The 15,214-nt window shown below is 42.1% G+C and overlaps 1 protein-coding gene across 1 annotated transcript in view; it reads right to left on the bottom strand.

Annotated features, from left to right (window-relative positions):
• vps53 (VPS53 subunit of GARP complex) overlaps nucleotides 1-15,214 on the bottom strand; it is a 53,838-nt gene that overhangs the window by 25,190 nt on the left and 13,434 nt on the right. The window contains exons 5-8 of the mRNA XM_053507086.1: nucleotides 5,942-6,028; nucleotides 3,643-3,758; nucleotides 3,409-3,528; nucleotides 2,373-2,451 (exon numbers count right to left, since the gene is read on the bottom strand). Coding sequence (XP_053363061.1) covers nucleotides 2,373-2,451; nucleotides 3,409-3,528; nucleotides 3,643-3,758; nucleotides 5,942-6,028 — 402 coding nt within the window. The remainder of the gene's footprint in view (nucleotides 1-2,372; nucleotides 2,452-3,408; nucleotides 3,529-3,642; nucleotides 3,759-5,941; nucleotides 6,029-15,214) is intronic.

The raw sequence follows: 15,214 nt of genomic DNA, 5'->3' as shown, positions 1-15,214 counted from the left end.
CATGCGCAAAATGTAGTCTGTCGCTGTCCTGACCTCGTTAAGCAGCGCACAGAACGGGCTCTCCTGAGGCACCAGTGAGCCGAGCTCTGCCAAACACATTGCCTGATATGTTTGAAGCAGCGTAGCGGAATTGAGCGCACGAGCAGTGCCCGCTTGAGCGCGATAAATCTTCTCCAGCTGGGCAGAGGAGAATCTACAATGTTTAGACGGAAGGAGAGTAGGTCCAGACACTCCATGATTGTGCGAGGGTGCCAAATAAGCAGCCAAAGATGGCTCCATTGGCGGTGGGCTAACTAGTCCTGCCTTCTCAGCTCCGTCTAATTCCAAATATTGTCCGTAACCGGGCACTGATACACGGGTCGACAGCGGCTTGCTCCATGACGACGTTAATTCGCCGACAAAGTCGGGAAACATGGGCAAGCAGTTCTTAACTGTTGTCGGTTCAGGAGGAAGAAAAAATCCCGCGAACCTTGACGGTTTTTGAGCCGGCTGCGGGGAGGGCCACTCCACCTCCAGCTTCTCAGCCGCTCGGCGGTAGAGAGCAAAAAATGAAGTGTCGTCCCGAGCGGTTAACGCAGTAGCAGCGGAGCTCTGAACAGGCGGCACAATTTCATGCTCGTCCTCCGACAAGCCATGTATCTCTAGGCCGATGTCGAGCACGTCATCGTCCTCGAAAGCATGCTGCTCGGTGCCTGGCTGCTGGCCAGCGCTGTAGGAGAGCCCACGGTCCTCCGAACCCTCGAGATACTCCATCTGGTCCGCCCAGCTAGGTGCGGGGACTTCTGACGGAAATTCCTCGTCAGCAGACACAGGCGAAGCTGGGACTGCTGATTCGGAAAGGAGGGGGTCCTGCTGAGCGACTGTATTTCTCCCCAGGGTCCTTTCCACGAACGTGACCCGTCTTTCCAGCGTTGAACGCCGGAGCTGGCGACAAAGCTCACATGACTCTGGCTCAGCTAGAGCTCTCCTAGCATGGAGAATCCCCAGACAGACGGGGCACGCTTCGTGCTGGTCCTTCTCGTGCAAGGAGAAGCCGCACTCCTGAGGACAGGGGCGAACAGCGGACCTCTTCTTAGCTACATTAGCTTGCATGCTCATCTTAGCTAGCGCTGTTAGCACAGCTAAACAGAAGCCAACTAACTGAGATGTTGCTAATGTTCTGACTGTCAGAAAACTTAAAAGTCAGCGCCCCGCGGGTAGACGACTCACCAAAATGAGGCTGTTGTCGCTAACGCCAACAAGAGCAGTTAAGCTGATTTTAAGCGCAGTCTTTCAACGTAAAACGTAGAGTTTACTAGCAGCACCTAGAAAACTCTACGGAAAAGGTGTTCACAGCGAGGTGAAGAGCGTAAGAACTGAGGGTCAACCGTGGCGACGATGGTTTATAGGTGTAGGCGGGGCTACACCTACGTCACCACAGGTTTGCCTGCCTTTACGGCGTGAATAAAGGTGGCTTCAGCCAGGACACGAGAGGGCGTGATATCCCATACTATATGTGTTGTACCGAGTGAATCGACTGAAAGGGAACTGCATTTTGTGTTTACTTGTGTTATCTTTAACTAATAGTCAAATGTGTTTGATGATCAGAAACATTTTGTGTGACAAACATGCAAAAGAATAAGAAATCAGGAAGGGTGCAAATAGTTTTTCACACCACTGTATATATATATATATATATATATATATATATATATATATATATATATTTTTTTTTATTAATTACTTTCTACTTTCTATAGAATTTTCTACTTCTAATTCACATGCAACCAAACATAATAGTTTAAAGAATTTTGACGGTCATATTATATACATGGGGGCAGAAAAAGTCTGGCTTTTTATTTCATTTATTTCTATTGAAAATAACAATAGATGATTAATGTCAATTAAAGAAGAAAAAAATCTACATGTACTGTAACACCTATTTCTCAGAGATTGCAAGTTCAAATCCCAGTGTGACGCTTTAGCCTCACAGGGCCAGGGAGAGTAAAAAAATCTGACTGGCCAAATCAGAGGAACACCAGTTGCGATGCTAGCCAATAATGGGCGTCAATGAGCTCATGCAGACGGGAGAAGCGTATGGTGCTCTCCAAGCAGTTTGAAAAATGATGGCAGAGGAAAACCCTTCTATGGCAGATAGCCTTCACCCTGGTTGGTGGTTGCAGCCTTGATGGGAATGCCTTAATGACAGGTGGGAATTGGATTTGACTAAATTATTGGGGGAAAAAAAATGAAAAATTAAAAAAATCCAGAGAAATAAATATTAAAAATAAAAAATGGATAGGATTCATGTATTCAGCATATAAACATCTATTATAATCTGTATAATAAATGCAGTAATACAGTTGTTGAATTTTATTGTTACAACGCAGTACCTTTGAGCCCTGTGCAGGAAAAGCCTCATCAAAATCAGCTAGGATCTGTGTGCCTAGTTCACTTTGTGCTGCTTTCACTCTGCGGAGAAGGAAAGACAGACATATAAGTTTCAATAAAAGAAACCCCACAGACAGACTAAAAATCTCTTGCAAAGAGAGTATATGCGAAGACATATTTTGTTATTATAACATTACCTAAAAATACTTTAGCATTGTGGGGATGTGGGTACATCACATTCTGTGCCCCTTTCTGCTTAATATGAACAGCTGTAACAATTCATGGCAAGTTGAAAAAAAATAATTACAATAAACACGTTTAGGAGTATCAGAACATTGTGGATGTGAAATTCAAATTAGATTTTTAAATTGACTGTTGGTTGGGATGTAGTCAAACCCAATCAGTAGAACAACAAGTGCCTTCCAGAATAAACAAGAACTCAGGAAAAGAGGAGCCAACTTTCTCTACCCAGACATCATCCAAACTCCAGTTTGATACATGTCTGCTTTCTCAAATACTCTTGAAACCCAGCAAGGTCTGAAGTGTGGTGGGATTCACAGCTGTTGTCCCTGATGAAATGTCTTTATCATCTTTATTCATTTTTGTTTAAGGTGGAGCAACGGCTCAGAATGAAAATAGTTAATTTCCCCCATTTCTGAATTGGAATAACCGATCTAGGTTTTGGTTACACCCCGATACGATTACACTTAATCCTGGAGTTGCCAGACACATGAACTTGTTTTATACACTTAAATGGTTTATTATAAATACAACAGAACTTGAAAAAAGTTGAAAAAAAAGCAACCTCTGTCCTGCAAGGAAAAAAAAAAAAAAAAAAAAACAGCGGAAAGTGGAAAAGATTTCCATCCTGTGTTGCATCTGTGGTAAACATAAACAGGAACTTCATACCCTCAACATCATTCAATTTAGCGAATTACACCAGAAACTTAGTCATATAAACACTGAATGCCCTTTAGAGCATCTTGTGCAACAGGGCATAAGTAGGTGGGGAAGGGCTGCAGGACAGGTTGCGCTTACCTTTCAGACAACTGTCGAATCTGAGGGATGCCCATATATTTTTGAAAGTGCTCCAGTACGTTGACCACCCCCTGGAGCAAGTTGGCCACCTCCCCATACTGCCTCTTGCGTGTCATTGCCCTGAAAGACATCTTGATCTTTTAAGATTTTTAAAAAAAGACATTTTGAACCTATATAACTAAGCAAACTGCACATGGTTTAGTGCCTCGGTCTCTGCTCTGTAAGGCCACTTACTCCAGAGAGTCCACTCCGCCTGCTAGCATGTGCAGGTGATTAAGGGTAGTAATGGATGTGGTTAGGTTACGCTTTGCATGGTCCAGCTGCTTGATGTCCCGGGTGATCTCTTTTACCTGGGCAAGGAAACAAACATCTCAGAGCTGATTACGCCAGAATTTTCTGGCTTCCTATTGTTCTCCTTTCCCACTAGTCCGGAAACCCATACCCTGCCCTTCCTCTGACCTGTTCAGCACTGCTAACATACAAATAGCCAGTGCATAACTAAAAAATTTAAAAGGGTACAGCATAAAAAAAACTGCAGGTATCTCAATTTTCCACCTACAGTGGTTACTCAAGCGTAATGTCTATTACTGCCGCGCCTCTGTTGCGGCCAAACGGCAACAGCCAAAATCAGTCGCAATTTAAAGTAATTTGTGAAATGACCGCCAGGTGGCGCAAAGTGACATTTTGCAAAACGGCTGCAATTAATTTTGTTTAGACAGACTCTCTGTTTCTATCTGTCTATTGTTATTAATATAGAAAACAGCACAAACAACAGCTCAAGAACTTGTAAAAACATTTTTATTTTTAACGGTAAAAATGTCAATTTTGGAATCGAAAGCTTAGTGGTCCGAGCACTTCGGTTTCAAATAATCATTCAATGCTGAACACAAACAGCAAAAGAACATGAAATTCATAATAAAAAAAATAATATCATCGTGCCTTTTGCTGTTTATGTCCAACATTGAACAATTATTTAATTATTAATAATTAAAGCTGCTCACATCGCGCACGCTTTTACTTTTAAAAAATGCAGTGTTTAATTAGCAGGTATATGTCACCTCTCTTTATGAAGGATGAATATTGGAACAAAGCTGCTTGTGTTGGTACACACAGAACAATGCATGTGTGTGAAGACGAGTTTTGCCGATATGAGAGATTTATAAGAGATTTCTCTTTCCCAGAAATACAACAAACACAAATTTGTAGGTGTTAAATGAGCGCTGTCTTTGCGGCGCTGTGCAAAACACGCGCCGACGTGAGCGGCAACATATTTGCTGTGTCGTGGACCGCACACGCACAACCTTTCGCAGGCGAGCCTTTCTCAGAATATGCGGTTTTAACAGGGGTGGGGTTAAGAAACACTGCACCGGCAGAAGTAGACTAATGATTATGAATGCATCGGATAAAACAGCAAGGAAACTTACTCTGGCCATTTTAATAATTCATTGATGTGGAGTTTCGGTTCATTTTCTGACGCTTAAGTTCACCGAAACCGATACAGAATAGCGCTGTATCCCTGTTTGCTTTCATTATTTTACAAAATCATAACGTTTTGTCTTCATTGTGCATGCACTCAAATAAAAGTATAGTCTTATAAAGGCTATGTATCTATATAGTTTTATTATATCGTTTTTTCCCATTAATCTGACAACACCTGTGACACACCCACTTTTTCTGATACACACCCAGGCTCCACAAGTGTTACACATGATCACTGTGTTAACATTTGTTTAAATTTGATGGAACTAAGCAACGCCTATATTTAATTTAAATTCTAAATTTGTACTGTAATTTTAGTACTGCGATTGTAAATTCGTTTAACGTTTCACTTGTATTTTTTTAGGTTTTTGCCAGCGGTGGTACAGCGCAACGGGGGTGCTGGGATTTAAAAACGTAATTTATTAAAACGTTTTCATTATTTATTAAAGAACATTATGATGATCACAACAGACTACTGCATTTAATTCTTATAATAATGAAAGAACACATCGACAACTGCTGAAACACATCCTGACAATGTAAGAATTTTTATGGTCATTTAGTTTTGTTTATTTTAGTTAATAAATTTACTACAAAATTAAAAAACACAAAATATAAGATGACAAAAAAAAACATACATGCGTAGACTTTCTAATTACACATGATAAAATCTAAAGGCTCACCTGTGTTAACATTTATTTTGCCTAAATTCAATCATAATAGGATTTAATTTAATTTAAATTCTACATTTGTACTTAATTTTAGCACAGTGATTATAAATTTGTTTAACTACAATATTTCACTTTTATTCGTTACTACGTCCAGCTCTAAAGGAGCTGCGGCTCATCAATCCTTGAGAAAATGAACTGATGCCTGAGGCATCAGTATATAGTTATATAGCGCCACTCAGCAGTAAAAGCCAGCAAACGCACAAACCCAAATGCTGCCACCGTGAGGCGTAGCGGTAAAACCAGAATACCGCATGAGTAACATCTGTAGCTGTCAAGCAGCAGAAAGAACAAAGTTAGGCCTTGTTAGGTTTATTTTTACTTACCATTTGCTCAGATTTCTCCGCTTTATCCTTGATGTCTTTGATTTTGCCAAACAGTTGCTGGATGGCTATCTGAGCTTCCTCCAGAGCCTGGAATAGAGGCAGAAGTTCAGAAACACTGCATCGTAATCACCCAAATGTGTCATAATGGTTTACTGGCTTCACGCTGCAGTCAAATGATAATTAATACATAATAGCTATGAAGGTTTAAAGGGGAAAATCTACTGCACATTAATATAGAATTTCCATTGGTTAGTAAATCTCAAAAAAATCAATAGCAAACTAAATCTTTAAAACAGATCAAAGCAATTAACCTTTTCACCAGTTGCAATCCCCAGTGAATACAGTTAAAATTCTGAAGAAGAGATGGCGATTATGTTGCTTTTTTTAAATACTGTTTTCTTCCCCTTTCCTTTCATTATTTTTAGTGAGTGGTCTTCCTCTCATACAAGCAGAGAAATGAGAACCAAATGGGAAGACTTGAAAAATCCTCATCCACAGTTTGTCCTCACATTCCAACATAAGTGTACAGCAGCTGCACTTAAGCCTGTAACATTTTCACTTATCTAACCCACTGGCATCGATGAAGCATCCAGCCTAGCCCTTAAAGTGGGCTGACCTCCACACCAACAGTTATAAACAGTGCCAAACTTTACAACAATATACAATGTCCTGTAACACAGCCCTGTTGGTTCTTAAAAATGGCAGTCACTGTTAGTGTATTTTGCCAGGCCCAAAGCTGACCACCCACTCTCTTACAAGCAGTTGGAATGCTACTGTAACAGCCGGCACCAACTGCCTGTGGAATTTACCACTTTTAAAAGCCTCCTTAGAACACAGATGGACACAGACATACTCTGTCGCACACACAGATTACAGAATATTTTTGTGAAGAGCAACATATTTTAAAACTGAAGGCCCTTTGGAAACTTGGCAGTTAAAAAGTCTAACTTAGCGGTCTCTCGATATCTCTGTCGCCAAGCCTGATAAAGTCTATGTAGGAGAGTAGTTGAAAAATCATTTACCCAAAGTAAAAGTCTGAATCCCTCAATATCCATGACCATAATATACTGTTGGCTGATAAAATCAGATAATAATAGGACTCAACAGATTTATCAGTGTTGTTTAAATGCTTCAGATTAAAATACAAAAAAATTCTCTTTAAGGGAAAGCTCCAGTCATAAACTTAAATCATCACAGAACAAAAAGAATACAGGACCTTGTCTGATGAACTCAGAGCTAATCATCTAAAATCAGAGTTAAATCACGGTTGTGCAAAAGACATAAGACACATGAGTAACCTTCTAAATCATTCAGGGCATTTGCAAAAATTTCCATACAAGAATTCAATTCTAATGACAACTTTAGCTGCCCACCGAAACTGTGTTTATCCCATTGACTAAATACAGCAACAGAATATCAATCTTAACATAAAAACTCCTGACATATCTGTGTGATTGAGATGTTTGCACTGACTAATGAGAACACATCATACAGTATATACTCTTAGCACTAATTAAAGCTTTCAGAAACGAATCAGCAATGACCTAAAAATTATATTTTAGTCAAGGATGAACAGCCTAAACTGGTTAGTAGAGATGTATTGCCACACTGAATCCAAATAGATTTTTAATTTATTATTATTATTATTATTATTATTACTACTACTACTACATTATTACATTTGAGGTGGTAAAATGTTGCAGTTCCTCTATAATCCTAAACTCTAAAAAAAAAAATATATATATATATATTATATATTTTATTTTATTTATTGTTATTTTTTTAAATAGTATAAATAGCAGCAATGAATTTGCAATTAGCCCACTTGTTTAAAATTGAAACAAAATTACACATATTTCTAGGATTAGTACCCGTAGTTGACTGGTAAAAAGTTTTTAGAAATATTTAAAAAGTTACAAGTAAACTAATCAGCTTTAATGTAATCAGTGATGATGATATTTCAGGTTGAAGCCCATATACATTGTAGCACAGCCACAGAAAAAAATGGCATACGCTAAAGGTTATATAAAGGTAGAGCAGCTGTGCCCCATAAGTGTCCTTTACGTTTTGTTTTGTTCCATACGAAAGGTGATGGCCCATGAAGGTGCTCTCACGAGAATATGCATTCAGGTAGCAAGAGTTTAGCGGTGACGCAGGAGGTCACCTGGTCCACTTTTAAAGCGCTGCCGTGAAGAAGCGAGAAGTTGGAGAGACGAAGATACACAGCGCTGTTTGAGTCAAGTCTGCTTCTGAGTTAGAGAGGCAGGATATTGTTCTGATTATGTTTGTTTTTGTTTTGGGGTGGCTGTGGCCGACAACAGTCAAGTTAATAAAACTCTTTTGTTGTACTCGTGATGTGGTTTCTATAGCGGTGAGCACTACAACTGGTGTCCGAAGTAAAGTAAAACTTTCAGCGTGGATATGGAGCCCTAGCCACCTGACAAATGTGCGAGAATGGAGCCGGCGGTGTACATTAAAATGGAGGAGGAGGAGGTGGACGACTATTCAGGCGTGGGGGCTGCGGAGGTAAACATAGATGGTGGCACCCATGCGGTTTCCAGAGTTAAGGTAAACAAAGATGGCGGCGCATATACTGTTCCAAGCATGGAGGCAAACAAAGATTGCGGCGCATTTCAGGCATTAAAATGCCTAAGTATGCAGGCAAATCGGATATGGAGGCTTTCCATGCCCAGTTTGAACTGTTAGCACTTGCAAATGACTAGTCAGAGGAACAGAAAGCTCTCCAACTTGCTCTTTGTTTAACAGAGGATGCATTGTCTTTGCCCACTATTATTAGATCCCAGTGAGAGAACTAATTATGATGCATTAACTAGGGTGCTGAGGCGGTTTGGTCAGTTCTTTCGCGCAGAACTCCTGAGGTCAGAGCTTCATGGCCGTCAAAGGCGTGCAGGAGAATCGCTACGGGCGTTGGCAAATGATATTGAATGCTTGACAAGATAGGCATACGCGCATATGCCGCCTTCAGTGCAGACAGAGCTGGCCCGCAACCAGTTCATCGGGGCACTCTTTCCAACTGACTGTTCATACTTAGCTGGCCCGTCCTCGCACCTTGCCTGAGGCCTTGGATTATGCACTGGAGAGAGATGGTTATAAAAGCAGCACAAAACAATGCGGGCAGGGACACTCCCGCAGTAGTTAGTAAGATGGGGGGGACACGGGGTTGAGACTGAGAGGGCAGCTTGGGTAGAGGAGGTGACAGGTGATCAGGGAGCTGGCCCTACCCGCAGCCAGGCGTCAGCAGACAAGATCACCGGCTCAGACTCGCCTCTGCTGAGGTTGTGGTCAGGAGTCCCAGGTAAGGGACTGCCCTGTTCTGACCAAGGCGACGAGAAACAACAGGGGGTCTGTAGATGGGACAGTTAATACTGTACAGTTACATACCCCAACATTGATGTCCCATTCATCATTTTCACTGCCGCCACTACTTTTTCCGAAACATGCAGATTACCTGTGGTGAGGGGCAGGAGGTTGTGGTCGTCGGATGGACTTCTATCTCAGACTTTTGCCACATACCTGTTTGCATAGAGCTAACAGCTCTGGTAGATACAGAATCAACAGTCAACAGTCACAGTGGTCCACCCAGTGGTCCACCCAGAGGTAGTGCCTGTGGGTACGAAGCTAGAGGCCACAACAGTTCAGCTTCGGACAGTAACAGGGAAGCTAGCACCAATAAATAGGAGGGGACAGCTGACATTAACTGTTGGGGAAAAGACTGTGAAGCACCCTGTGTGGGTAGCGGACATGAAAGATACTTGCATTTTGGGCCTGGACTTCCTGAGGGAATATGATTGTAAGCTGCACCTAGGGAAAGCCAAAATGACTTTGGGCAGGAAACATTCAGTCAATATGGGACCGCAATGACAGTACAGGGCAGAGCAGGCAGTACTACCTCAAAGACTACGAAAGACAAAACAGACAGACAGACAGTGGGGGGATGCCTAGTGAACACAATTTTGTTTGATGGCAGACATGGGAGAGTCAAAGGGGGGGACCAGCTCAGTATAGCTTTCGAGGGGAGGCCATGGGGAGCTCTGCTACTCAGAGTTGCACTACATACCCAGTTGTCACAATGAACAGCATGGACAGAAGAATGGGCTGTCTGCGCAAGGTATGGCAGCGGAGTGTCAGTGATCTTAATGAGCAACAGCATGGGCAATTGTGGCAGCTACTAATGGAATTTCAAGACTGTTTTCCTTGCAAAGAGGACGAGCTGGGAAAGACATTTGGAGTTAGTAAAGATCAGAGAGGTGGGGCTAAAATTACATCCAAAAAAAAAAGTACGAATCATCAGGAAATGAGAGACCATCCGAGATGCGCGTGAATGCAGCAACTAACGTTAAACTTTTGTTAAAATGGTAGGGTTGGGTATCGTTTGTTTTTTTTTCGATACGGGTGCCAAATCGATACTTTTAAAACGGTACCGGTGCCAAAACGGTGCCTGAACCGATACTTTAAAAAAGCCACAAAATGATGGTGGATGACTCAAGACTACATTTTTGTTAAACAAAAAATGTAATGCTTAAAATTTAACAATATATTAAAGGTTTAAAGAATATATGAATATATAAGTAAATCCAAAAAAACAACAACAACAAACCATAAGCCACCTAACCCAACTACAATCACTAAACCGCTTCAAATTTTAGCAATTCTTTTGCAGAAATTTCACCATATTTGCCTTTTCTGGCAAAATACAACACATTTCCTGACTTATTGCATGCCCTGCACAGGATATGCATAGCCTTCTTGGCAATGGTAAATGAAGTCACTCTTGTAGTACCACTGGTACGAGCTGGAAAGACATAATTATGAACAGAATCCATGTTACATTATTATTTTACAAATACTAATGTAATCGTTTGACCATTTGTTAGCATGAATGCAAGATTTTGCTGCTGTAAAACATTTGCTGCACGTCGCGGTGTCGGAATCCTTTCTTGTAAAATATGGCCACACTTTCGACCGTTTAGTTTTAGGCATTTTAACGAAAGTTTAATTTAACAAGCTAAGATAAGAGAACAAATATTTCAATCGACAGTTCAGGCATTTAAGTGGCGCACCGAAATGACGAACTGAAATTCGCATTCTTTTTCGGTCCGGTACATTGGCACCGTATCTCAGAGGAGAGATTAGAGATTGTTAGAGATTGTTAATAGCTGACAATAAGTTTCGTAAAAGCATGGCAGTAAAGATAATGGAGTTTACTGAAACAAACGACACGGGAGGTCTCAGATTCAACCCTCGGGGAAACCTTAAGGTGGTAATGCGTGGGAATATAATTTCTTATCAGTCTACTGTTTGAAAGCAAATAGACAAGCATCAAATAGAAATTGAAAGCATCCTACAGGTACCCATGCTTGAATCAGCATAACAAATTTCAAAATTACCATTAAAGTTTAATGAAATTGTGAAGCTTAAAATATGAATACAACTGTATTTTAGGATGCAATATTAATAATTCACTTCCTAAAGTGAAATAAAAGCTATTTGCATTAGGAGAAAAGCCGCAGAAGCTGTAAGCACAGCGACTTAAAAGCTTACAAGCTATTAGGTCAATCTACAAAATTAAATCAAATTCATGTGTTTTCTTACTAACCCTAAAGGGCATCAACAACAGGTTTAGAGAGTTCTTTAGTGACCGCTACTCCTCTAAATGTAATGTCACACAATCTGACCTAGATATCTTTTTTGACACTCTGAAGAATCCAAAGCTCAGAGATTTGGCTAGGGAAGAATTGGACTTTGATTTTACCAAGGAAGACTTACTTTCGGTAATTAATTTACTTCCGGGTAGGGCTGGGCCATATTATACCGTAATTACCGTAATATTATAACGGTAATACCGGTACAATGTTAAGCAATGATAAGAAAATTAAATATCGCGATAGAATATGGGTAAAACACGCATGTGCAGTGCCTTTGTTTTCATACGCTTAAACGCACATGGCGGAAAAAGCATGGCGGCGGCGGCGTAGAATGAGAAGGGCGAAAGCGGAAAACAGATGAACCAGAATTGGTTTGTAAAAATGGTGCAACTTCAGTGGTGTGGACCTGGTTTGGTTTTCGCCCGTCAAATACCCAACAAAGCACAATTTTTTGTAGAACATATAAGCGTGTCTTCGTGGCGAAGAGAGGAAACACCACAAACCTATTTCATCATTTAAAGCAGAAGCACTGGTTGTTGACATCTGTGAACATGTTAGTGTTTATGACAAAGAATCTTAAAGCTTGAAATGTAGAAAACCTCAATGAGCAGTAGCATAATTTATCCATTTTTTTGTTTGCTTATTTAGTTTTTACTTAAGAGTTTGTGCAATTTTATTATTTGCCTTATATATTTGGCACACTGCAGTTTTATGTTGCAAAGCAACTCTTTTTAAGTTTTGTGGATATTATACATGGTTATATCTTAATCGCAAATTTTCAAATATATATCGTGATAAATATATTTGGCCATATTGCCCTGCCCTACTACCGGGTGGATCCTGATGGGTTTTTCAGCGAATTTTATAAGCATCTTCAGACTTACTAACTCCACTACTACTCAGAATGATTCGTCATTCCGCAAAAGAGAAGACATTATCCAAAACTTTGTATGAGGCCAATATCTGTCTCTTACTGAAAAAAGGAAAAGAAGACAGTGACCCCACCGATTACAGGCCAATTGCTCTTCAAAACATTGACAGAAAAGTTATTACAAAGGTGCTGGCAAAAAGATGGAGTAAACATCTTACATCTATTATTTATCCTGATCAGACTGGGTTCATCCCAGGAAGGTTTCCCTTTTTTAATGTCAGACGACTACTTAATACAATATATGCAGATCATGTCTAGACTAATTAAACTACTATTATATCCTTGGAAGCACAGAAGGCTTTAAACCACTTAGAACGGCCGTATAGGCTTGAGTCGTTGCAGCATTTTGGCATTGGTGAATTATTTATCTCTTGGGTAAAAATAATCTACAACAGTCCAGTATGCTTGTTTTTGCCAACTTCGCGGGCTGGTCCCCGACCGCCGCGGGCATTTCTCCGACCGCCGCGGCTCCGCAAGCACATCAGGTTAGTGGCATCAGCTTCCCTTTCTGAAGCAATACGCGAGGCGGAGCGCGCAGAACCCATAATGGCATCACGGCGAAAGAGCCGAGCGACCTCCTGCAGCTCAGGGGCGCTCGGTAGGTGAATCTAGCCGGGGACAGAGCTACCCGTCACGGTTAGACAACGAACAAGTCTCCGAGGATTTGCGGCGATGCCGAGGCACGGGACCTCGGGACTACCGTTGCAATGTTCTCAGGCCCGAGGGACAGTGTACACCAGCAGCCGTTAAACTAGCAGAGTTTTTTGGGTATGCTAAGGGGAAGCCGCCTCCTGCAACCGTCCTTGTTCCCCCAACTAGTGCAATCAACTTCCGGTCTGGACGTGTAGGAAATCAATTCGGTTCTTCACAGGGTGCTAGAGACCTGATTATACCACAGTCGCTCATCTAGGGCGAAAGGTAAAAGCTCTTTCGCTTCCAGTTTACTCCCCTAGCGTTGCGTGAAGGGTTACTCTACCGTCACTGGGAATGGCCGCACGGCGCAGGCGAATGCTTTCAGCTGCTGGTACCAAGGACACTTCGGGGTGAATAAAACTCTGCAGCGTTTGCGCGCTCGTTTCTACTGGCCGGGCTGTCAAAACGACAGTAAACTCTTTGTCCACCGATGCGACCTCTGCACGGTAAGGCACCTATGGTCACGTAGGTGAGGTGGGGGCACGTATGGGCGTGGACACACACCGGCGAAACGTCGAACTCTGCGGAGGCCGGACCGCCTCAGGACAATGTTTGCGCTCCTCCCTTCCCCACAAAAGGCCCCTGGCGTTTACAGTGCCGACCGCCTTCACGCCTCCAAGACTAAGAGTCATGGTGACCGGGGACTGTCACAGCTCGGGTGGGGGCAGTGTGGCATAAGCGGGGCGGCGGCTGACGACCATCATGCCTTGCGGGGGTTCTCTATGTGTTCACCCTGTTCGGAAAGGTTGTTTGGGCTGGTGGCTTCGGCCAAGTTTGGGTGTGTTAAGTGTGTGTGACCTGTTGAATGTGCTCCGGTTCATGCTAAGGCTGAATTGGGTCTGGTTCTCGTGTGAATGTGTTGCTCATGCTATACAATGCTGTGTGAAAAAGTACTCCCAGCCATTGCATTGGGCAGCAATCAAGCTCACTCGTCTCTCCAACATCCTTTCCGGTGATAAAACGTCAGCTATCAGATCATTTACCTGGGCTTAAAAATTCCTAAAAAACCCTAAATTAATATTTATACAAAAATTTTTACATCTAGATTTAAGCAGAACATAGATTGCTGTAAAATTCACCCTTTATCCATGATTGGCTGTATTAACTTCATTAAAATGGTGTCCCCAGATTTCTTTGTCTGTGTCAAAATTTACTGTAATATCTGCATTTTTATTTTATTTATTTATTTTTTTTTTTATTTAGTCCTGTCCAATTCTTTTTTCCCCGATTTTTCTCCCCAATCTAGTCGTGGCCAATTCCTCCCCGTCACTAGGAGGCTCTCACATTAAGGCTACTACCACCACTCAGTCGGGAGGACGAAAGCTATCCCGTGTTTCCTCCAAACCATGTGACGCGAGCCGACCGCATCTTTTCGAACTGCTCGCTCACGCTCCGTTAGGGGCGGAGTAACACACTCGGAGGAAAGCGCTAGCCGCTCCTTCCGTGTGCGCGAGCTCACAGACGCCCCTGATTGGCTGTAGAGCCGTGGTTAATGTGGGAGCACAAGTACCTCTCATCCCTCCCCCCTGAGAGAGCTCGGCCAATCAGCTCTCTCTGTGCCTCCGGCTGTGAGAGGAAAACAGCATCACCCGGGGTTCGAACCAATATCTGCATTTTTTAAAACCTTGGATTCAGTTATTCTCTTATATTTGGAATTACAAAACTCCCCGGACATCTAACTGTATGCGTCTGCATGAGAGCGGTGGAAGCACGGCCTGTGTGTGTTGAGCGGTAAACAGCATGGACGAAGAAAATGTCAGACAAAGAGGAACTTCTTCCGAAAAGAGGAGCCATGTCGGTTATGTGGAAATACTTCGGCTTTAAAAAATCTGACGTTAATCAAACAACCATCATATGTAAATGTAGTCGGGCTAAAGTTGTAGCCGCAGGAGGTAACACCAGCAATTTGCTTCACCACCTCCGTCACAAACATGTCCTGGAATATGAAGAATAAAACTTAAGATCTGCATCCTCTTCCACATC

Source organism: Clarias gariepinus, chromosome 11 (genome assembly GCF_024256425.1).
Source record: "Clarias gariepinus isolate MV-2021 ecotype Netherlands chromosome 11, CGAR_prim_01v2, whole genome shotgun sequence".
Classification (NCBI taxonomy): domain Eukaryota; kingdom Metazoa; phylum Chordata; class Actinopteri; order Siluriformes; family Clariidae; genus Clarias; species Clarias gariepinus.
The sequence above is the reverse complement of the archived record's forward strand: the minus strand, read 5'-3'. Positions and strand labels throughout refer to the sequence as shown.